General features: G+C 41.9%; 1 protein-coding gene across 1 annotated transcript in view; it reads left to right on the top strand.

Moving 5' to 3' along the window:
• LOC124545804 (farnesol dehydrogenase-like) overlaps positions 1-25,719 on the top strand; it is a 94,907-nt gene that overhangs the window by 6,938 nt on the left and 62,250 nt on the right. The window contains exon 2 of the mRNA XM_047124750.1: positions 19,525-19,698. Coding sequence (XP_046980706.1) covers positions 19,525-19,698 — 174 coding nt within the window. The remainder of the gene's footprint in view (positions 1-19,524; positions 19,699-25,719) is intronic.

The raw sequence follows: 25,719 nt of genomic DNA, 5'->3' as shown, positions 1-25,719 counted from the left end.
TCCCTCCACCCAGACCAATCCAGCAATCCTTAAGTGCCTGAGTCAGATGTTGGCGCACATTGTGATGAAAGTGTACTGGTACACCACCATGCATGAACCACATTTGTATTCGTTGCTGTAATTGCACAGCCTCCAGCAAGGTAGGTGACACATTAATGAGAAGGGCTAAATAATGCGCCCCAGTTAACCTTTGTGGTAACACATATGGCCCTATTAATCTATCGCCAAGTACACCTGCCCATGGGTTGATTGAGAATCGATGTTGATGCCCTCTTACCTGAATTGCTTGCGCATTACATTTGCCCATACATGCTGGTTATGGAAATTCACAACACCATCTCTTATTAACCCTGCCTCACCAGTAAATAAAATTTTAGATACAAACGGTGGATCTGCGGCGCACTCTGCAACAGCCATTGACAGAAATGTCATCTGCCATGATGATCTTGTGGCCTTATGGCATGAAAGTGCCGTAGATGATATGGGTAGAGCTATTGTTTATGAGGTAACACCCCCGATAAGAAAGTTCAAATGGTTCAAATGGCTCTGAGCACTATGGGACTCAACTGCTGAGGTCATTAGTCCCCTAGAACTTAGAACTAGTTAAACCGAACTAACCTAAGGACATCACAAACATCCATGCCCGAGGCAGGATTCGAACCTGCGACCGTAGCGGTCTTGCGGTTCCAGACTGCAGCGCCTTTAACCGCACGGCCACTTCGGCCGGCGATAAGAAAGTGAGACACGCCTTCTGCTTTTGCAAATCGTCGCATACTAGTTCTATCAGTTTCTTCCGCAAAACGTAGCACACGCCCCTCCCAGTCAGGAGTATGGACTGTCCGGAGCCCACTACTGTCAGTCTTCCAAAGAGCAAAGGTACCTGTGTCCCTCAGACGCTGAAAAAGTCTGCCGAACAGCTTATCACGGGGCACTCTCCGCTGTAGGTATTTTTCAGCGTAGAGGGCATGGGCTTGCAGGCTACGTCTATTTGCTAAACCACAGCAGGATATCATATTCGTCATTTCACTTGTCGAGTAGGAGATGCGGGATTTCAACTGAGCACAGCCTGTAACCCTGCATTAGCTGCTATTAAATCACGACGCCCAAATCAAGATTCTTCGATAACAAGCCCATCATAAAATTGTTCTAGTACGGCCGTTGGTGAGTAACGTCTGGCCACAATGTTGGCAAACACAGTGTACAGCGCACGCGCAGGAGAGCCGCTCTGCGATTTTCTCTAGAGGGAGTTTGAATATGTTGTTATGTAGGGCGGGCAACCACAGCCAAACTTCGACATTTTTCAAAGAAAATTCCACACTGGCTGTATGAATGATTTTTATTTATGAATATGGCACTATCTGTCTGCAAATCACTGCGCATGCGCGATTTTCGCGTCTGCGCCTTCTTCGCGCGCGTGTTCTAGAAACGCGGTCTCGACTTGCGAATACCGTCAGTCGTACCTAGCCACCAGCAAGGTTGAACCACCTGAAGATGTTGGACAGTTGCTCCGAGAAAATATTGTGGAATTTGCACAACGTGATCCGGCAGCAAACCCATGGAGACTATTGACAACATATCCGCCGGGAAAGACTGAAGAGATACACATCTGTGCATGTTTGTGGCAAGTAATATGAACTAAAATTAAGGCTACCGTAATACAATGCAATGTGCAGAGGAAAAACGACATTCAAAATAATTAGTAAATATTTTTGATCCTGTCTGATACTGCAGTTACTCTTATTAAGTAATGTCTAAGCTATACTCCATCTGAGCAGGCGTCGGAAGACCCAACGGTGCTGACCGACCACCATGTCACACCCTGCAGATAGGCGTCACGGGATGCAGATATGGAGGGGCATGTGGTCAGCACATCGCTCTCCTGGCCGTTGTCAGTTTTTGTGACCGGAGCCGCTACTTCCCGATCAAGTAGCTCCTCAGTCTGCCTCAACAAGGGCTGAGTGCACCCCGCTTGCCAACAGCGCTCGGCAGACCGGAAGCTCATCCATCCACATGCTAGAGAAGCCGACAGCGCTTAACTTCGGTGATCTGACGGGAATCGGTGTTACCATTGCGGGAACGCCGTTGACAATTAAGGGTTACAACATGCTAGTTAGTAGCAAGGGGAATGTTTGGTAAAGTCGCCAGGACGGGAAAAATGTCACAGCATATTTTTTGCCCTGAACAGAAATGCAGCCAGCCGAGAAGTAGTCAGACTAGTTCTAATACTTATGGCCATTGTTTCCAGTGAGTCTGACAGAGAAAGCTTATTCCGTCATTTGTTATTAATTTTTTTTTATTTTGTGTCGTTTGATGTAAGGTAAGTTATTTATATTTTTATTATCATTATTGCCTTACTTGTATATCAAAGTTTAAACAACGTTTTTTGGCCTACAAATGTAGTTCCTTCTTATTTGCATTAGTTTGTTAGTATCTTCTCGGGATCACTAATGCCAACATGGCGTCCTATTAAGAATCTGCACACTACTCGTCGGGAAATGTGACCAAGTTGGTTATCAAACTAAGAGTCAGTTACTTCCAAACACACGCGTCATACAACACATGAAACTGACTTCTAAGCCCTTTTATACACAAAGCTATCACCCACCATCCTATCCCTTTGTGACAGTTTTGAAATAATTGTATTATTTAAAACCGTCTCTGTTGTGTTATTTTTGGCCTAATAGAAAAGTTCGATTGAAAACGATCTTCTGCAACCGCTTGGTATCCTTTCAGATAATAAACCTGAAGATGCCTGGAAAATGTACCTGCAAGTCTACAAACATGGGATTTTGTTACAATAGCAGCGGCCACATTGTTCACTTAGGTACGGACAGTAGTTCACTACGAAAGTACGCAAGCCTTCAAAATTGTGTCTAGTTCCTATATGTTATTTTCTTTTTCACTTAAAGATATTTAGTGTGGTTTCTTATAATACTTTTAATACTTAGAGGCGCCATGTCACTGATTGCGCGGCCCCTCCCGCCGAGGTTCGAGTCCTCCCTCGGGCATTGACGCATATGTTGTTCTTAGCATAAGTCAGTAGCGTAGCGTGAGGGGAGACTTTGAGAGTAAGTCTCCCCTGTATTCGTGCCTAAAAAAGATGCAACAATAATTCATAACAAAAATATAAACAACTTTCTACTGAGAGCACTAAATGTGCGAAGACATCAGCTTCTTAGCCCCAGCCGCCGCACCCTGAGTATTGGTGTATCTACTTGATTGAGACTCGACTGCTCTTAGTCTCTGCCTCCCTTCCCTTACCTGGCTGTGTGCGCCTGAGCATTCTCGGCTCCCCTCACTTCACCCCTTCAACGACGGCCGGTGCGCTGCACTTGCTAACAGATATCGAGACTAGTCTCTGCACACGGAAGTGAAGTCGCGCAGTTTGTGTTCATACTCATTCTTGTGTGATTTTAGTGCATATTTTCGTTGTGTCGCCAACATGAGTGAGCCAGCAACTGAATACCTTATAGAATTTTTATTAAAAACGCCTTTTTCTACATTAACGCACGAAAAAAAGTGAGAATGGAAGGACAAACGATCTACTCCTATATTCAGTGTAGTTTTAAGTGAAACCAAACAAAAACGCACTTTTCAGACAGCCTGATACGAAAAGTGTGCTTGGCTGACTGCGAATGTAGCCAATAATATATTATATTGTTAAATATGTCCTCTGGTGGTGAAAAGGAATGATGCAATGAGGGAATTTGTACAATAAAGAATTTTGACAGGAAAGCACAAATTCATCAGATATCAAAACGTCACCTGCAGAACAAAGAATCATTTCAGTTATTAGGCAAAGTAGAATTGAGCACGCCCTTTCTGAAGCCGCTCGTCTGACAGCAATAAAATACAACAAACAAGTTGCATCCAGCAGGAGAGTATTGGCTCGTCTTATTTAGGCAACTGTATTTCTTTGTAAACAAGGACTAGCCTTTCGCGGCCATCGAGAAGACGAATCCTCCAGCATCAAAGGTAACTATCTGGAATTGTTGGATTTACTAGCTCAAGGAGAGGATTTAATCCGAGACTATCTGTCATCATCTTCAACCTTTAAAGGAACTTCTCCAGATATACAGAATGACGTAATAGAAATGATAACTCTGCCAGATAATGAGGAAATAAAATCTGAAATTCAGAACTGCAATTTCATTTCGATTCAGGCTGATAAAACATTAGACGTGTCATGCAAGAGTCAAATGAGTACAATATTCAGGTACTGTATTGCAGACAAAATTGAGGAAAGATTCGTTGGATTTTACGATGTTTCTGGAGATAAAACTGCTGAAGGTTTGTCAAATATTATTCATGTAGTATTGAAATAATGGAATGTGGAAGGAAAAGTCAAACATATGATGGCGTTTCAGTAACGGCGGGCAGAGAAAGAGGACTACAACAACTGGTAAAGCAGTTCTGTGCCTATGTGCTGTTTATTCATTGTTAGGCACACCAACTGAATTTGGTACTGTTACATTCCTCCAAAATCATACGACAAGTACGCATGTTTGTAAGTGATCTTACTGCATTCGATTCGGTTTTCAGCAAATCATTAAAACGAACTGTATTGTTAACTGAGAAAGGATTTAAACTGCCACATGCAGGCAACACTCGCCGGAACTTTCGTTCCAGGGCAGTTTCAACAACATGTAGTCATTTCTCATATTTGATGATACAGAATCTCAGTGGGACCCAGAATCTGTGAGTCCGCAGCTCGTGGTCGTGCGGTAGCGTTCTCGCTTCCCGCGCCCGGGTTCGATTCCCGGCGGGGTCAGGGATTTTCTCTGCCTCGTGATGACTGGGTGTTGTGTGATGTCCTTAGGTTAGTTAGGTTTAAGTAGTTCTAAGTTCTAGGGGACTGATGACCATAGATGTTAAGTCCCATAGTGCTCAGAGCCATTCGAACCATTTTTTGAATCTGTGAGCTGTGCTGTGGTAATGAAACGAAGGATGAATGATCCTACGTTTGTCTACTTGCTTTGCTTCTACCGAGGGTGCTTTGTTTATGTTGATCATCTCTTTAATGTTCTTCAGTCAACTGCTTGCTACGACGAAATAAGAATTGTTTTGAGAAACTTACGACAATTAAGAGCGGAAACATTCGTTGATGAATGCATTAAATACAGCTTGTGTTTGAATGGAAACTTATCATTCTGTGACAGTCAAGAGACATCTCTTACGAGATACTGGATTTGCAAATTGTTCAGATGGAAAGAAGGTTTGAAGACTTTCCCTAACTTCAGTTTGTTGAACTTTTGAACGAAAAGTGTTTCCCGAACTATCAAAAAGAATTCCCAAAGTTGAAACTGCTTCAATTATTAGAACAGTACCCTTTTTTCAAACAAGAGCAACTTGAAAATGAACTGTGGAACATATACGCTGATGAGAAGAAACACTATCTACAAGAATCCTCTTAAAGTACATTGTCAACAATGATCTAAACTCCGTTTATGAAGAAATAACACAGTTCCTGCGTTTGGTTTTGACCCTACCCGCAACTACAGCAAGCAGTGAACGAAGCATGAGTACTCTTAAACGAGTGAAGAATTATTTAAGGAATTCAATGTCCAATATCCGGCTGTCGTGTTTGAGCACGTTATTAATAGAAAAGGCACTACTTGGAGAGCTATCCAGTGATCAGATCTTTGTCGATCGAGTTATTCGTGGAAAGAACAGACAGACACATTGCACTTGTGTACAAGAAAATATAAGTGCTTCGTCTCTTGCTGCTGGAGCTCTACAAATTTGCCATCGTTTCTTGAACAAGTTATTATTATTATTAGTGGCGGTGGTAGTGGTGGTGGTGGTGGTAGTGGTAGTAGTAGTAGTAGTAGTAGGAGTAGTAGTTGTTGTTGTTTTATTTGATACATTTTATTTCATTTGTTTAAATTATTGTTTATTGTACCACTTTGTCTCCCTATAATCACTGCAGAGTCTCCCCGACTTTTTCAACCGCGCTACGCCACTGGCATAAGTTAGTGTGAGTTAGTTCACGCAGTGTGTAAAGTCTACGGAATGGTGACCGCAGCAGTTTGGTCCCTTAGAAAAACACCCACATTAGATTCAAAGCTTGTAAGTGGTAAGCTTCTGTCGATACCCATGGTTTGGTAAAAATGCAATTTTTCTTTGATGGGCCTCTTTACCCTCATCTCTCTTCCGCACTCTCCCCCCCCCCCCCCCCCCCCCCCAATGCTTACGCGGCCGGAGATGTCGCCCTACAATATTAGTACTGGCTCTTGAGCGAAAAAGTTTGACGACCACTGGCCTACTGTGTACAGAATGTGGACTGAGAGTAAACCGAAGACAGACAAAAATGATGAGGTTAATAATGAATTTGACATCAAAGTTGGAGACCTGAAGGAACGAAGGAATTATGGTATCAAGGAAGCAAAATAACGTATAACGACCAAAGCAAGGATGGTATATAAGTCTATCAGCAATAAATATTGGTCTTGATCTCAGGAAGAAATTTCTGAGAACGTACGTCTGGAGTATAGCGCTGCATGGAAGCAAAATATGGGGGAAGTGAAGAAGAAGAGACTCGTAATGTTTGAGCGGTGGTACCATAGAAGGAGACAGAAATTTAGGAGGTCTGTTAAGATAAGTAATGAGGAGGTTCTCTGCACAATCGACAAAAATATAAATTTGTGGAAAACATTGACAAGAATTAGGGACAGGATGATAGAACTGGTTAAGACATCAGTAAATAACTGGCTTGGTACTAAATAGAGGGAGTTGTAGAGGGTAAAAGGTGTTGGGTATGGCCAAGATTAGAATATATCACACACATAATCGAAGACGTTGCGTGTAACCACTACTCTGAGATAGAGAGATTGGTGCAGGATAAGAACTCGTGCCAGACCGCATCAGTCAGACAACTGAAGATTAAAAAAATAATAGCAATGATACTAATAATAATAATAATAATAATTGTTGTTGTTGTTGTTGTTGTTGTTGTTGTCGTCGTCTTCAGTCCTGAGACTGGTTTGATGCAGCTCTCCATGCTAATCTATCCTGTGCAAGCTTCTTCATCTCCCAGTACCTACTGTAACCTACATCCTTCTGAATCTGCTTAGTGTAATCATCTCTTGGTCTCCCTCCACGATTTTTACTCGCCACGCTGCCCTCCAATACTAAACTGATGATCCCTTGATACCTCAGAACTTGTCCTACCAACCGATCCCTTCTTCTAGTCAAGTTGTGCCACAAACTCTTCTTCTCCCCACTTCTATTTCATACCTCCTCATTAGTTATGTAATCTACCCATCTAATCTTCAGCATTCTTCTGTAGCACCACATTTCGAAAGCTTCTATTCTCTTCTTGTCCAAACTATTTATCGTCCATGTTTCACTTCCATACATGGCTACACTCCATACAAATACTTTCAGAAAAGACTTCCTGACACTTAAATCTATACTCGATGTTAACAAATTTCTCTTCTTCAGAAATGCTTTCCTTGCCATTGCCAGTCTACATTTTATATACCCTCTCTACTTCGACCATCATCAGTTATTTTGCTCCTCAAATAGCAAAACTCCTTTACTACTTTAAGTGTCTCATTTCCTAATCTAATTCCCTCACCATCACCCGACTTAATTCGACTGCATTCCATTATCCTTGTTTTGCTTTTGTTGATGTTCATCTTATATCCTCCTTTCAAGACACTGTCCATTCCGTTCAACTGCTCTTCCAAGTCCTTTGGAGTCTCTGACAGAATTACAATGCTATCGGCGAACCTCAAAGTTTTTATTTCTTCTCCATGGATTTTAATACCTACTCCAAATTTTTCTTTTGTTTCCTTTACTGCTTGCTCAATATACAGATTGAATAACATCGGGGACAGGCTACAACCCGGTCTCACTCCCTTCCCAACCACTGCTTCCCTTTCATGCCCCTCGACTCTTATAACTGCCATCTGGTTTCTATACAAATTGTAAATAGCCTTTCGCTCCCTGTATTTTACCCCTGCCACCTTTAGAATTTGAAAGAGAGTATTCCAGTCAACATTGTCAAAAGCTTTCTCTAAGTCTACAAATGCTAGAAACGTAGGTTTGCCTTTCCTTAATCTTTCTTCTAAGATAAGTCGTAAGGTCAGTATTGTCTCACGTGTTCCAACATTTCTACGGAATCCAAACTGATCTTCCCCGAGGTCCGCTTCTACCAGTTTTTCCATTCGTCTGTAAAGAATTCGCGTTAGTATTTTGCAGCCGTGACTTATTAAACTGATTATTCGCTAATTTTCACATCTGTCAACACCTGCTTTCTTTGGGATTGCAATTATTATATTCTTCTTGAAGTATGAGGGTATTTCACCTGTCTCGTACATCTTGCTCACCAGATGGTAGAGTTTTGTCAGGACTGGCTCTCCCAAGGCCGTCAGTAGTTCTAATGGAATGTTGTCTACTCCCGGGGCCTTGTTTCGACTCAGGTCTTTCAGTGCTCTGTGAAACTCTTCACACAGTATCGTATCTCCCATTTCATCTTCATCTAAATCCTCTTCCATTTCCATAATACTGTCCTCAAGTACATCGCCCTTGTATAGACCCTCTACATACTCCTTCCACCTTTCTGCCTTCCCCTCTTTGCTTAGAACTGGGTTTCCATCTGAGCTCTTGATATTCATACAAGTGGCTCTCTTTTCTCCAAAGGTCTCTTTAATTTTCCTGTAGGCTGTATCTATCTTACCCCTCGTGAGATAAGCCTCTACATCCTTACATTTGCCCTCTAGCCATGCCTGCTTAGCCATTTTGCACTTCCTGTCGATCTCATTTTTGAGACGTTTGTATTCTTTTTTGCCTGCTTCATTTACTGCATTTTTATATTTTCTCCTTTCATCAATTAAATTCAATATTTCTTCTGTTACCCAAGGATTTCTAATAGCCCTCGTCTTTTTACCTACTTGATCCTCTGCTGACTTCACTACTTCATCCCTCAGAGCTACCCATTCGTCTTCTACTGTATTTCTTTCCCCCATTCCTGTCAATTGTTCCCTTATGCTCTCCCTGAAACTCTGTACAACCTTTGGTTTAGTCAGTTTATCCAGGTCCCATCTCCTTAAATTCCCACTTTTTTGCAATTTCTTCAGTTTTAATCTACAGTTCATAACCAATAGATTGTGGTCAGAGTCCACATCTGCCCCTGGAAATGTCCTACAATTTAAAACCTGGTTCCTAAATCTCTGTCTTACCATTATATAATCTATCTGGTACCTTTTAGTATCTCCAGGATTCTTCCTTGTATACAACCTTCTTTTATGATTCTTGAACCAAGTGTTAGCTATGATTATGTTATGCTCTGTGAAAAATTCTAACAGACGGCGTCCTCTTTCATTTCTTAGTCCCAATCCATATTCACCTACTATGTTTCCTTCTCTCCCTTTTCCTACTGTCGAATTCCAGTCACCCATGACTATTAAATTTTCGTCTCCCTTACTTCCTGAATAATTTCTTTTATCTCATCATACATTTGTTCAATTTCTTTGTCATCGCCAGAGGTAGTTGGCATATAAACTTGTGCTACTGTAGTAGGCATGGGTTTCGTGTCTATCTTGGGCACTATAATACGCTCACTATGCTGTTTGTAGTAGCTTACCCGCACTCCTTTTTTTTTTTATTCATTGTTAAACCTACTCCTGCATTACCCCTATTTGATTTTGTATTTATAACCCTGTATTCACCTGACCAAAAGTCTTGTTCCTCCTGCCACCGAACTTCACTAATTCCCACTATATCTAACTTTAACCTATCCATTTCCCTTTTTAAATTTTCTAACCTACCTGCCCGATTAAGGGATCTGACATTCCACGCTCCGATCCGTAGAATGCCAGTTTTCTTTCTCCTGATAACGACGTCCTCTTGAGTAGTCCCCGCCCGGAGATCCGAATGGGGGACTATTTTACCTCCGGAATATTTTACCCAAGAGGACGCCATCATCATTTAACCATACAGTAAAGCTGCATGCCCTCGGGAAAAATTACGGCTGTAGTTTCCCCTTGCTTTCAGCCGTTCGCAGTACCAGCAGAGGAAGGCCGTTTTGGTTAATGTTTCAAGGCCAGATCAGTCAATCATCCAGACTGTTGCCCCTGCAACTACTGAAAAGGCTGCTGCCCCTCTTCGGGAACCACACGTTTGTCTGGCCTCTCAACAGATACCCCTCCGTTGTGGTTGCACCTACGGTACGGCTATCTGTATCGTTGAGGCAGGCAAGCCTCACCACCAACGGCAAGGTCCATGGTTCATGGGGGGGGGGGGGGGGGGGGGGGAGGAATACAATAATAATATATATGAATAATAATATATAGGATTAATATATAGGAATATAATAATAATAAGGAGCGAAAATTGTTAGTGTCCTTTTCGTAGGAATCATTCCAGCAATTGCCTTAAGCGATTAAGAGAAAACGCGAAAAACTTTAATGTGGATGACCAGATGGGGAATTGAATTACTGTCATTTCGACTGTGATTTCAGTGTCATAAGCTCAAAACTACCTTGTTCGGTATTATTTTCAGAGGGACTTAATATAGGCTAATCGTTACCAAAGAGAACAATGGAATAGGTGAAGAGATGGATTTAGGATATGATGGGAGAGACAGGAAAGTAATGACAGTGATGGGCAACAGTTTGGAGGGAAGATGTAGTCATGACTGCAAATAAAAATTAAAGGGTTTTTTCTGTACTCATAACATTTTAAGTATCATCTGGAAAAAATATACTTCCTTAGATTTTTTTTTTTTTTATTTGCAGCATTCGCCAATGCACAATACACCAGTGTCTAACGGTGTACTGCATAGTGTGTGTTATGATTACAAATGCGAAACAAGGAGCTACCACTATTGAAGAACTGATTGCCGCGGCCTTTAAAATGCAGCCGACAAATAGTTGTACTCTTCAGGATATAGATGTATTACGAATATTGAACATGGCTGAATTCACGCAATGTGTCCTATCATAAATATTCACACTGAAAAAAGGAGCTAGTCATGGAATTTGTTCAAGTAATATGATTCAAATCCACGGACCTGAGCCACCACTTGCACGAATTACTTCAAGGGCAGAGTGCTGTCTGTTAGACTGTTACGCATTGATGTAGCCACGCGTACCTTCAGGCACTAAGGACTTCCATTTCGTGATCATCACAGCTGTTTTATTATCTGTTGTTGATAATGAGCCCTCGTAATCACTAAGTAATCATGCTGCCATAGATGAATGTGTAACAATCCTACCCGAAGTGATTGATTGTTGAATGTGTGGAGTTTTAGGAAGTCTGCGAAATTTTGTGAACAGCGCCATTGAAGAAATCTGAGAGACAGACTTGAACAAGAAAATGCCGCAGGACTATTTGTATTGGACTTGGTTAGAAATAAAGGGCTATAAAATTCGTGTCACAGCAGAAGTTGTGTGTATCTCTGTCCAGGATTAAATTACTGTTATTTGATAAAACAAATTTGTAAGTTAACACTACCGTTCCGTACCCGAAGAGATCACGCGCTGATAAAGAGAGCGCGAGAGGTAAGACCATGTCGCCGCTACGCCCTTCGGCTTAGTCACACATCCTGACCCGGTCTGCGGCTAAAAAGACGTAGTCAGCCAATCTTGCAACAAAAGTCAGCCTTCGCAGCAAAAGGCCTCGCATATGAGTATGGAGCATCCCACGGAAACTCATGTAGTTTCTGAAGTTCCATGCGTTGTAGGAAGTACAATCATTCAAAGACTGTACCTGAGATCGGGTGCTTCCCTTACAGTAATAATCTCTGGAGATCCAAGTAACACTTGTTGTACATGTGTAACAGTACTCTATTGCTCAGGTGTGCATTATATTATGGACAATTACGCTTTCCTACATTTTAGGTATTACGATGGCGTCTTACAAACTTAAAACTCAAGTGGCAGACTCTGCAAGAGAGGCGCTCTGCATCGCGGTGTAGCTTGCTGTCCAGGTTTCGAGAGGGTGAGTTTCTGGATGAGGTATCGAATATATTGCTTCCACCTACTTATACCTCCCGAGGAGATCACGAATGTAAAATTAAAGAGATTCGAGCGCGCACGGAGGCTTTCCGGCAGTCGTTCTTCCCGCGAACCATACGCAACTGAAATAGGAAAGGGAGGAAATGACAGTGGCACGTAAAGTGCCCTCCGCCACACACCGTTGGGTGGCTTGCGGAGTATAAATGTAGGTGTAAACAAATAAACAGAAACTATCTCCATTCTCCAACTTCCATTTATCAAATCGTAACCCGCTTCGCTTCCATCTTAGATGTGCACATCCGACACAAGATATTTAAAATCTTCGAAACAGCTATTCCGCAGCTTGATATTGAAAGTATGCGTAACTATAGATTTACTGTCCCATTTAACTAGTCACTTTTATGGCAGTTAAATATCACATACTGAAATACAGACATTGTTTAATGTCAAAAATAAGTTTAATTTCCTACAGGCACTCATTTTAAGGACGATATGGCATACGAGAAAGGCACAATACGTCGTTAAATGAGTGATGTGTAAGAAACAGAAAAAATAAAATGTACAATATTGAAAATAAATGTGAATGCACTAAAAAGAGAAAAAATTAATTATTTTCATTGTTAATTTGTATTTGAAGCCTTTTAGAACAAAAAAAAGTTATTTTATTTTAAAAACACATGAAATTAGGACTGTTAGTAGAGCAAGAATAATTTTCAGCGGCGTTTGGATTAGGTAAAAGGTTATGCATAATGTAATACTGCTGCTGGCGACTTAACGCTGAAACGTCTTTGAGTGAGACAGAGTGCATAGTGGATGAACAGTCAATACGTTTGCTTACAGCTTTCCTGGAGATTTTAATGTATATCCAGAACACCACAGTATACCAGTTGGAAACGTACAATACATCATGACGCAGTAAATAGCCTTTCACAGATTCAAAGAAACAGAAAATCTGAAAACACCTGCGCGACTGTGAACCATTGGTATCGGAATTTAATTCGTGGCGCTTGCAACGATTTGTTTGGATATATCAATGACATCTCGAACGATACAGAGACTTTAGAAATAAGGCTAAAGAATATACACACTTTCAACATATCATACAATACTCATTTCTTCAGTTATTATTAGTTTATAATCGACGCGATCTAAGTTTGCAACGTGATATGTAACTGCATGCGATTAATGTAAGCCGGAAGGACACATGCTCTGACATCGACAGGTAGTCCTTAAACTCTCAACACACTGAAATATCGTAATTGAATCTTCGTGCCCAGTGCAAAAGAGTCTGTAAAACGAAAATCCTGTAGTTCTTGCTCATTTGAACATATCCATATTTTAGTGAACACCAAAAGATTTCTGAGGTCTCAAAATGGGAATACGAAGTTCAAAAGTTTCGAGAATATTCAGTGTCAACCAAATTTGTATTGACAGATCTTGAGAAATTACTCGCTGGTTCAACCAATGTCATTGTCAGTGTAGTGAAAGAATACACACGTCGATACACAGCTTTCGTCAGAATGCATCATGACAGAGGGAATTTTAGAACTGAAACACGTATATGACAAGGAGTTTCTGTACTACCGAAACTAACTTGAGCAGCGCTAGAGGAAGTTACCAAATACCGTAACTGCGGGAACGAAGAAGAAATGCGTGATAACGGAGTACATCTGAAGCACATGCTTCACATTGTACACTGAATTAATTTTCACTCTGCCTTTGATTGAGTGCTTACCTGATAAGTCCTGCCAGTTTAAAACTGTGTCGGACTGGAACTCGAACCGGGCCAAATAGCATTGCCGATTGATGTCTGCAGACACGACTCACAACCCGCCTCGCAGCTGTGGAAGGTAGGAAAAGACGTAAACTGGCAGAAGTAAAAACTGTTAATCTGCTCGTGAGTCTGGATAGCTCGCTCTGGATAGCTCACTCGGTAAGAGCATTTTCTCGAAAAAGCCTAAGGTTCGTGTTCAAGTATTTATGTATCACACAGTTTTAATTTTATGCGGAACTTAGACATTGTATTTTTTGCCTCTCAGTGACGGAAGAAATTACTGTAGCGGGTTTTTAAATAATCCTGGAAAATAACATAATGAGAGGATAAGAGTAGAAATCAACAGTGAAACCACAGAACCAGTTGATAGGTTTTGTGTTTCGGGTATTTGATTACAGGGAATGGAAGACCGAGAAAAGAAATACAAAGAGGAATTGAAACGGCACACAACGATTTTTTGGTTACAGTTTACATAACAGAGCTTCCGGTATGTCTTTAATGGAGAGTACAAAACCTGTGTGCATTACTACTTTCGATTTGTGCCGTAAATTATTTAGAAACTTATGTGACTCAGTGAGCAATGAAGAGATACTTGTCGAGAAATTGTAAAAGATACAGGAAACAGAGTAATGAGTCGCAGAAGTGACTGGGATGAGAGGTGAAATTGTTACTGTAATTAGAATGGAAAGGATGTTTGGCAGAATATGTAGCTAGGCGAATGGATGTTAATTGGGACAAGCAAGTTCTCTGCTGGATTTCAAGAGGGAAGACTAGAGTGAGGTGACTTTACTTTCTGGCAGAATGGGGGTTGACAACATAAGACATGAGGAAGCAATTTGGATGCGTGTATCTGACAACCATATTCCACGGAGAAGTCCGGAAGGAGGAGTCACAAAGATTGGGGCGGATTGCAACCTCGCATTGCAAGAAGAGTAGGGATGGAAAAATCAGTCCTCTTGCAAGCAGCCATCCCAAATTTGCTTAAACGATAAAGAGAAATCACAAAAAAACTAAATGATAATGACCATACGGGGAATTGAATTTCCGGCCCTCCTACTATCGGTACAGCGTTCCACCACTGAGTTACCTCAATCGGTAATTTCGGAACTGTCCTTTATCCGGCAGTTTTTGTAAAATGGCTGTTTTTAATAATTCTGCTGCTACTGAAGATGGTGTAATAAAGATTTCTGCTCCGTTATCAGTGCTACTCAGTATTCTTATTAGATTGAGATAAGACCTTTTTTCGTGTAAACGATTACGTTATTACTTTCTTGATACTACACAATTTATTAATTTCGAAAGAGACGAAGGATTCGAAGACATTCAAGAATGATTTATTTTCGAGTTTGAAGTAGGATAAGAAATGATAAAAAATATCTTTGTTATTGTGATATAATTACAGACTAATAATCCTCTGATTTTTTTCCTTTACTTGTGCTGAGACCCCTTCCTTCTTGTCAAATTTCATGATTAAGTCATTACGAAGTACTCTGTAGGTTTCGTTGAGTGAGTTTGCGAGTAACAAGACGTGTGACATAAATGGCCGTATCTTTTGATTGTACTGACTTAGAAGCTTCACTTTTTTACATCGCCAAGGGACCATAGACCTCAACATGCGACCTAAATTTCAACTTGATACGTCTAACCGTTCCTGGAAAAAGTATTTTGAACAGTTGGGGTGACAGACAGACGGCCGACAAAGTGATCAAATGGTTCAAATGGCTCTGAGCACTGTGGGACTTAACATCGATGGTCATCAGTCCCCTAGAACTTAGAACTACTTAAACCTAACTAACCTAAGGACATCACACAACACCCAGTCATCACGAGGCAGAGAAAATCCGTGACCCCGCCGGGAATCGAACCCGGGAACCCGGGCATGGGAAGCGAGAACGCTACCGCACGACCTCGAGCTGCGGACAACAAAGTGATCCTACGAGGTTTCCGTTTTTACTGACTGAGATACGGGAACCTAAAAATACGCAGTTGGCAGGCTATGCTCGTTCTCTATCCGTTGTAGCCGCTTGTTCATGGATGCGGACCTCTAATAAGAACGTTCAGGAGTACGATTACAGTTTTGGATTAAAGAATATAGGTGGTAAGGTTCGCTGATGACTCTGTTGTCCTCACTGAAAGTCAGGAATTGCAGAACTTCTTGAACGTAGTAAGTAGTCTAATGAGCGCACGCAACGGATTGAGAGTAAACCGAAGAAAAACTTAAGTAATGAAGAGTAGCAGAAATGAGATTAAAGATCAAATTATCATGAAAATTGGAGACCACGAAATAGAAGACGTTAAATTATTGTGCTACGTTGGAAGTAAAATTATTCATGACGGACGAAGCAAGGAGGAAAGTACAGGCAAAAGAATTCTACTGGTGTCAGACATAGGCCTTAGAAGACGAAATCTGGAGCATAGCGTAGTAGAGAAGTGAATCAGGCACTCTGGAAAAACCGAAAAGGATGAGACTCGAAGAATTTAGATTTATGCTGAACAAGCATATAAAAAACTGTGTGGTTGGGATGTTTGGGGAAGGAGACCAGACAGCGAGGTCATCGGTCTCATCGGATTATGGAGGGATGGGGATGGAAGTCGGCCGTGCCCTTTCAGAGGAACCATCCCGGCATTTGCCTGGAATGATTTAGGGAAATCACGGAAAACCTAAATCAGGATAGCCGAATGCGAGTCCAGTGTCTAATCACTGCGCCACCTCGCTCGGTCAAAACTGAGTGGACTAGTAGGGGAAGAAAGTAGGAATATCCCAACAGAATAGTCGGCGAAAGATACCTATACAAAACATTGACAAGAAGAGGGGCCAGGATGATGGACATGTGTCACAACAGGGAATAATTTTCATGGAACTTGAAGGAGCTGTAGACGGCAAGGCCTCTAGAAGAAGGCAGATTGGAATGCATCCAACAAATAATTGAGGACGTAGGTTGCAACTGGTTCTCTGAGATGGTTGGAACAGGAGAGGAATTATTGCAGGATGCATCAAATATAATGTCTCTAAAAAGTTATAGTTAATGGGAAAATGTTTTAACGACTATTGATTAATACTTTTGGTTGTTATTTAACTTTTTAAGTTTGCCGTAGTTGAAGTTCATTACAAGAAATTGCGGCTGATGTAATTTCATTGGGTTCGAGCCCATATACCTAACGTGTCGTTTACTAATGTGCCGCAGGGTTATTTCATTGAGTCTTGTAATGAATTATTGCAGTTAACAGTTCTTTCCGTCTTAGCTAGCATAAGAGCTTGATTTTAAAATCAGGGGGTAACAAACATATGTGACTAGTCCTAACAACTACGTCGTATACAGACATTATAACACAAAATTCCCTGTGAAATCTCTCACCGAAATTAAATAGCAAACAGTGATTGGATTAACTTCAGTTCTCATTTAGTTGGTCTCATACAATTTAACTGAGGAAATAGTAGTAATGGCTCTTCGTTACGCATTGCCCAGCAAGCAACACAAAAAACTATTTAAAATCCACCTACTTGGATAAAAAAACCATAAAATTTTGTGCCGCGCCTGATCCGCCTAGTCCTATGAAGGGAAGTACTAGTATTAGTTGCGGTGATATGAGCGTTGCTAGAAAGAAAATTGTTAATTCAATTTTTCCGCTTAATGGCGGCGATCTGCTCGATCAGGCGCTGCTAGATTGTTTTGCCGTCGGCCTGCTATAAACGCTGAAATAACGCTGCTGAGTCCGCAGCTCGTGGTCTTGCGGTAGCATTCTCGCTTCACGCGCACGGGGTCCCGGGTTCGATTCCCGGCGGGGGTAGGGATTTTCTCTACCTCGTGATGACTGGGTATTGTGTGTCTTTCATTATCATTTCATCAACATTGACTCGCAAGTGGTCGAACACTTGCAATACGGCAGCCGAACTTCCCGCATGGAGCCATCCGGCCAACAATGCCAAACGATCATTTCAATGCTGCTGAAGTTATGTATTGACACAAGGCACACAAAACTCCGGAATAAAGGCATGGAATAATGAGTTTTAAACAATTGTCTACTTTACCAGTTAACATACGGTTACAGACCCGATAACGCTGTTGTCACATTTCTCGAGAACAAAGGAACTAGCAAGACGACGAACAAGAGAAGCGGAAAGTACATTGTTTAACAAGAGAACGGGAGCATACATTGCCTTCTCTTTACATAGAAAAATCTTAGACAATAATCCTCACTAATACAATTACTGTAATATATCTATACGATACATATCGTCTGTTATTCAGTACAAAGATTTACAAAATTAAGTATTTTTCGGTAATAGGTTTGTCCTTACATCTACATAACGTGTTCTGCTAATTTCGTACAATCTCACATAATTTTCGTCGAACTGCATTTTATGACAACAGATAGGGATGCCATATATAGTTAAACACAGGAACAACAAGTCCCCAGTAAGACCTCACGTATCTGGCAATGTATTACAGAAACTTGTCCTTCTCTTTCAAAAATTTTAATTATTGTATTTCCAGATAATTTCTAAAGTTTCGTGAATTAAAATTAATTCCAGTAGTCAGATCATTCCCTACCACTGTTCTCTAGCAAATTTAATTCCCTACCACTGTTCTCTGGCAAATTCGGGGCAAAGAAACACATAAAATAAAAAGTTTTATGGAATATATGTAGTTCTTCCTTACTACTCTTCTGAGGCCTGTTACCTGTGTTCTATACGGAATCGCGTCAGAAGATAGTAACGACAGAATCATCAGAACGGAAAATGTTACTAATGGCGCTACTACACTATCAGATTTTCTTTGGCAAAGAAATTTGATCACATATTCTCCATATTTCTTTGACAAAGATCTTTGATGTGGCTCAAATAGTTAATATGGCTCTGAGCACTACGGGACTTAACATCTGAGGTCACCAGTCCCCTAGAACTTAGAACTACTTAAACCTAACTAACCTAAAGATATCACATACATCCATGCCCGAGGCAGGATTCGAACCTGCGACCGTAGCAGTCGCGCTGTTCCGGACTGAAGCGCCTAGAACCGCTCGGCCGACACGTCCAGCTCTTTGACGTGGCGCTAAACGGAGTTTTACACTCTTATCAAATATTACGTCATAGTTTCTACACTGCGCATGCACCAACATCACGTGTGCTCACAGAATTTGCGGCTATGGTTATATTTGTAAACACTACGTTAAACGGCAAACAGTTGGAGCGATGCTAACGCTACAAACGGTTACATTTCTCCATTCAGTTAACAGAAGACGAACGCTTCCCTTCATCAAATCGAAGGCGAGACGCTAGGTTTCATCAAAGAAAATTTGACGATAGGCTAACTTCGATAAAGTTGCTTATTACACTACCAAATTTTATTTGACAAAGGAACTTTTTCAAAGAAAGCTTGACAGTATAATCTCGGCCTAGAAACCAGCTGAAAATGAAGTGGAGTGTACAGAGATCAAAACCCTTAAACACCATTGGTATACTTTGTTGCCTATCAGAAAGGTTTGTACAGCTTCTTACGACACAAGTAAGCCGATGGTATGTCACATAAATCAGTTATTAGGTCCTGATTGAAGCTGTTGCGAAACGTCATAGAAAAAGAACTTCGTTTGACATGGTAATAATTTCAGCGCAAAATCTATTTGAGCTTTTACCCAGTGCAAGGTCATTCTGCCGGCTACAGAGATTTCCAGAGATAAAACGGATGAGTGACTTTGACGCCTGACGTAATACGCTTATCGATACGTGCTTAAATCGCCGGGACCGGCACGAATGTTCGCACAGTCTCCGCAGACCCGTGTAGCTAGTTGCACAGCAGCGCTAATAAGTCAGTCCACATAGCAACGGGCATCGAGAAATACAAGGGACGCGTAGCCCTGGTTACTGGCGCCAGCGCAGGCATCGGTGCTGCCATAGTTCAGGCGCTGCTGAAGCATGGACTCACCGTCGTGGGAATGGCCAGGAGGGTCGAAAAAGTTAAGGTAAGGGCTCTCCGGCACTGTCAAATATTCGAGTTAACACTGATGTTATCAAGAAAGCGATTAGATCGCGATGTAGCTCAAGGCGCCGTGCTGAGGCCACCGCTAATTCCTAACATGTAACGGGCATCCGGGAAGACAGGACGAATCTGAATTTTGCGTCATTTTGTCGTATGACGGTTAGCAACCGTGGTTTTTTCACGTTTTTGTTATCTGTGATCCTACCCATTAGTATCCTGATAGCTTTTGCATTATGAGCATTGTTGTTAGATGTTTATTTTCATCATGGAGCAAGTGACAACTGAGCAAAGCATCCAAGTGATAAAAAGTTGTTTCACAAAACAATGAAAGTCCCACAGCAACCGTTCGCCAAACGTCAGTGGAGAGTCTTATGTATGGACCACGGCATCTCAGCCCGGAGGTGTTAAGTGATGTTCTCTAGATTATTTTAAGTTATTTCGGGTATTTCGAAAACATTCATTCGATGTCACACGGCTTTAAGTAGAGATGATATGAAATGCAGATTGGTAATAGCAAGTGGATAAATTTTTTATTAAATACAAATATAAGGAGCAATCAAAAAGTTTCCGTTCGAAGGACGTACACTCCAGAACTGGTATGCTAACCAGGGAAAATAGCCGTGAGCATTGAGGCAATAATCTCACCGACGCACCAGGTTGCAGATACCCGATCCTCCAACAAGAATCGTCGAATCTTCAAGGCCATTTTTAAGAGACCAAAGGCGTCCTAATCGCATGGGGAGATACCAAGACTATAGGGCCTGTGCTGGAGTGTCTCCCACTTGAGTTAACATAACATAAGATATGGGTATGGGTACGTGCATTATTACGAACCAGAACCACTTTTTGTCCCGCACCATTCGAGAACGGTGTTTTTCGAGAGACTTGCTGCCCCATACACATCCTTCATTCTCCAATGGATGTCTACCAGTGTTGCTCTTCGGCAGTCAAGAAAAGAATAACAGCACTTCGGTCTTGTTTGGATGCATTTGGTAATAACGTCGCCATAGTTCACGTTTCTGCATTTACCTCACGAACATCAGAAAAGCATGAATGCCACACTAGTCCCTTGCCTACATATAGGTGCTTATATACCCGCATCGGACTCGCCCTACCATACGCACAGGCTGCAGCAACGCGCTCAAACGAAGCTTTTCTATCGTCCCTTGTACGATGATCAGCCATAACAGTGACCACTTTCCACTGCGATGCTCGATACAGCCTAGTGGCGTTGCGGGCACGTGACGTGTAACAAAAGTATGCAAGCGGAGCAGACACGGACGGGGGATCACTCTGGAGAAGATGTGGGCTTCAAATCGGAAAATTAATTGAGATAAGTGACTTTGACAAAGGGCAAATTATTATTACGCACAAGTTGTGAACGAGTGTCTTGTAAACGGCGAAGGTGGTCTAGTGTGCTACTGTCGTGAGCAAGTACGGAAAGAGGTAGAATCACAGTGAAACTACCAATAGACGCTAAATGGTTGGACTTCCACGACTCTTCACAGAACGTGGTGTCCAGACGCTTGTCTACCCTGTGAAGTAGGATAGACGATCTGTAGCTTCTCTGCTTGTGCACGCACAAGTGTTTCGGAGTGCTCCATTCATCGTACCTAGATCATGGAGCTCCGCAGCTGACCACGCGTGGTTACACATGATGGCTCAATGACTTCCGTCAGTGGGCACGGGACCACCGCGATTCGACCGTCGATCAATGGAAACGTGTCTGCTCTTCGAGTTATAAGCTCCCGTCTCCTTGGAGATTATATGGGTTAATTAATGATTATTATGTTACAATCCTCATGTTGTAGTTGACAGTGTATATCGAGACTTCGTTCATTGTTAAATGCAATGGTGTGGTACTAACTGATGGAGACGCATTAAGAATTGGTAAAATTTAATTTATTTCCTTTATCACACTGCACAAACATAAACACACTATTATTCAAACTGTGTGCCACTACTATTAAACTTAGAGATAAATCCTTCGCTACGCAACCGCCTTTGGCTCACGCAGCCTACACCTTCCACAGCCTCTCAACAACTGCATCTGCTTGCGACTCTCTGTGCCACTGGGCATTGTCGCCCTCCAAAGAACAACCACTTACAGATACTACACACCAGTACCCTCACAGGGTGAATCAGAATTTTGCTACACTAGGTCGATGGCCGCCTCCACAAACGCCGTCACCGAGGTGAACCCCGGCTCGAAAGACGCAGCGCGCCACGGGCGCACGCTGGCTGGAGCAGTATTATGCCGTGGGAGACATTCTCCTGCACTTGCATTGGACCGGTGGTAGTAATCTAATACACGCTGACAGCTGCGAACCACCTACATCCCTTCAGAGCATTATGGGACTTAACATCTGGGGCCATCAGTCTCCTAGACCTCAGAACTACTTAAACCTAACTAACCTAAGGACATCACACACATCCATGCCCGAGGCAGGATTCGAACCTGCGACAGTAGCGTCGCGCGGTTCCAGACTGAAGCACCTAGAACCGCTCGCCCACACCGGTCGGCTTCCCCGATGTCGATGTCATCTTTCAGCAGTATAATGGTCCGCGTCTCGGAACCAGAACAGTGCTATAATTTTTTGAGGAGCGCTATAGGGAACTCACGTTGATGTCTCGGCGACCAAATTCGCCTGATGTAAATCCTATGGAAACCATCTGGGTTGCTATCGGGCGCCATAACAGTGCACGCAAATCAATGGCCCGTTTTTTGCGCGGATTACTGCTACATACCTCCACAAACCTACCAACAAACTGTCCGATCCTTGATACGCAGAATCAGTGTGGTATTTTGTGATTCTTGAGTTTCTTCCGGCGTATTTGATAATCAAAATATCCACGGGTGTACTGCCGGTCTACAGTGTCCAACGGGCGGAATATTTCGGCGATCATACATGTCGCTATCATCAGGTGAACTGACGGACTGAGCTCCTGTGAACGTGCCGGCACAGAGATCTGTAAGCTATGGCTGCTCAGAGGGAACTGGGTTCGGTCGCGGCGGCGGCCGATTTAAATACCCTCCGCCCGCGGAGCGCTCACTCCGCTGTCCGCGCCCCGCGGCACGGTCGCCCGGTGGAACAGATTGCGACGGCGTCTGAGACGACGTCGGTGTGATGGCTCTGTCCGCCGTGGTCGTCACAACTATACAATTGCTCGATTTACTCTTGATTAACCCAATCGCTGGTTCCCAAGCCTTGCTAAGATTATAGCCACAGTCACGGTTTATGAGGACGTCATTGGTGTGAATCTCGATGGCCTCTCTAACAACGCTGTCCCAGTATCTCGACGTCTGTACCAGAATCCTCGTGCGTTCATACTCCACAGCTATGGAGTATGAACGCATAGCTGGATGCGTGATAGATGAGAGCGGCCATAGTTACACTATTGAGGAATGTTTAGTGACAAGCGAGGGCGTGCACGAACGACAGCACACAGGGTTGACAATAAGACAGATTATGAGGCATTCCAGGAAAGATTTAATAAGGCTGCACCACGAAAGCCAACATTTTTGGATCGGGAAAGACGTGCTATTGCTGTTTTCAGTGTTAAAGACAGGCCGCGGAGTCTGCAATAAGACCGAACAATCTCCTAAGAAGTGGACACACAAACGTGCTTCAGAGTATACCGAGGACAACTGTAGCGGGGCTTTGAATTTCGCCGCGCTACATTCGTTCCCTCAGATAAAAAATATCTCGTCGCAGCGGTATGAGCGCTCGACGGCAGAGAAACTACCAAAATTGTTAACTTTTTTTGTTTTTTTATTCCGTTTCAATTGTCTCTTGATAGCCGTAGCTTAAGGCAGGCGTGATCGGATGCTGACGGAAAAACTTAATGGCTAATCTTGATCTGATTGTAATGTGTAGACATTGTGGAAATTATTAAGAAATTCGGTGGATGGAAGTAGCAAAGTGAATTAAATTGCATACAGGATCAAGATGATTTTAATTGGTATAAATTAGTGATCCCTGGACTATTACAAGATTTCGGAGCAGATTTTTTCACGCTGAAATGAAGGAGATTTTTGAAGACGTGGACGCCGCCCTAAAGAAGATAAGTTAATCTGGTAAAGGATGATCTCTCGTCTACGCCACTTCCTTCTGTCCGTTACATTCTGTTATTCTCTGTTTCTTTTCAATAACTTTTGTAGTGAAAATTGGTTTAACTTTTGCTCAAAAACGCCACAAGGACCACCCCAACAATAGCTTTTTCGAATAACGAAGTCCGATAGCTTTTCCGTAATACAAAGTCCGATCTGCATTTCTTTCATTCTTTCCCTTTTTCACGGTCTCTCTTCTCCCATTTTTTTTATTAACCACTACAACTGGCTCCCGCGACTGGACGCAATTTTCGGATGTGTCGTTTTTGAGCAAATTTGAAACTTTAATTTGTATTTTTTCCCAACAGAGAATATAAAAAAATTCTGAACTTTAAATGGTAACTAAAACACAAACTTTATTGTACCTAAGCAAATGATACCACAATATTGTAAAGAATTTTTGTAACTAATTCAATCTGTTTTTCTTTTCATGGCATATATTGATGCGAAACTTATTTTGAGGACTTTTGGTGATTATCCGATGGAGATGTATTAAGAAAATCCATATTTTGACGAATACGATTTACGCAGAAGTGTTTGACCAGCCGCTGCAGGACAGAAAATTTAATGGTGAGTCAACACAATTATGTTTCATTCAAGCATTCAATAGCCAACTGCAGAATCCATTTTTCCCTTTCCACACGTCCTGTAGTTTTCTTCTAGATTTTTCTAAAATTATCTATCTCTATTGTAGTTTGTGGTAATTATAGTATTGTTGTAGCATATGAAGATCGTGAATTTGACAGCCAAACAGTCATTTGTTACGAAAAATTTTGTCCGCCCTGCTGCAGCTTTCTCAATCATTGTTTGCAATAGAGCAATCATTTACATTGACGAGAAAATATTTCAACCTAAATTTGAGTCAAATCTTTATTAATCAGACTTATATTATTCCCTTTTTGACTTACTATTACACATCCTATTACAATGGAACGTGGTAAGGTAGAGATAGTTTCGGCAGATGAGTTAAGTGAAGTAGATTCATCTTTCAACCAACAAGAAAGTCCGCGTTTCCCTCCATGGACGAGTTCACAGATCAATGCAATGATTTTGCCTCAAACTCGCGACATTTGTGATAATACACAGATGGCGACTTTAAATGACGAAATGTGGAATGGACGCGAGGCTAGACCGTCAGCACCATTGTTAACATCAATGTCAGAACCGAATATGAGACAAATTCAGCAATGTGACACAAATCGGATACAGGAAACTGACAAACTGGACCGACTATTAGAGTTATTTGCAGACATGAAACGAGACGTTAGTCAGAAAATTGACATATTAAACCATACTATGACCGAAAATTTTGAACGGACGACAAAACAGATGACAGAATTAAATAACACCACTCAACAGCTCAGCCAGCGATTTGAGACATTGTCCGATCGAGTCACTAAACAGGAAGAAACTTTGGTTACATTCACACACGAAACAAAAAACAATATCACCCGATGTGAGAATCAGTTAACTCAAATAGTTAATGTGCAGCAGGAAGTGAACACTCGTGTGGAAGAGTTAGCTCAGGCCCACACTTCAGCTAGCTCCACCCAAGAAAAGCTGACTGAAGAAGTGGGAAATATTACCCAACAACTTACAATGGTAGTTCTTGAACAAACCCACCTCAAAGGAAAGATAGAAAAATTAGAAGATCGAGCGGACCTCGCGTCACTAAACAACGACACCAACATGGCCGAAAGAATTGTACACGAATGTTAATTGTGTGACGACTATCTGGACAAAAAACTTGAAACAATTACACAGGACATACTTTCAAAAACAAAGACACATGTTAAAGACGAGACAAAACACATACAAGACGAAGTGACAAAATTACGAGACAATGTTGTGCCGTGTTTGGCGATAGGTGCAAACGCATCGTCAGGAAACGAC

The sequence above is a fragment of the Schistocerca americana genome, chromosome 8 (assembly GCF_021461395.2).
Source record: "Schistocerca americana isolate TAMUIC-IGC-003095 chromosome 8, iqSchAmer2.1, whole genome shotgun sequence".
In the NCBI taxonomy this organism is placed as follows: domain Eukaryota; kingdom Metazoa; phylum Arthropoda; class Insecta; order Orthoptera; family Acrididae; genus Schistocerca; species Schistocerca americana.
This window is presented reverse-complemented; position numbering and strand designations above follow the sequence as displayed.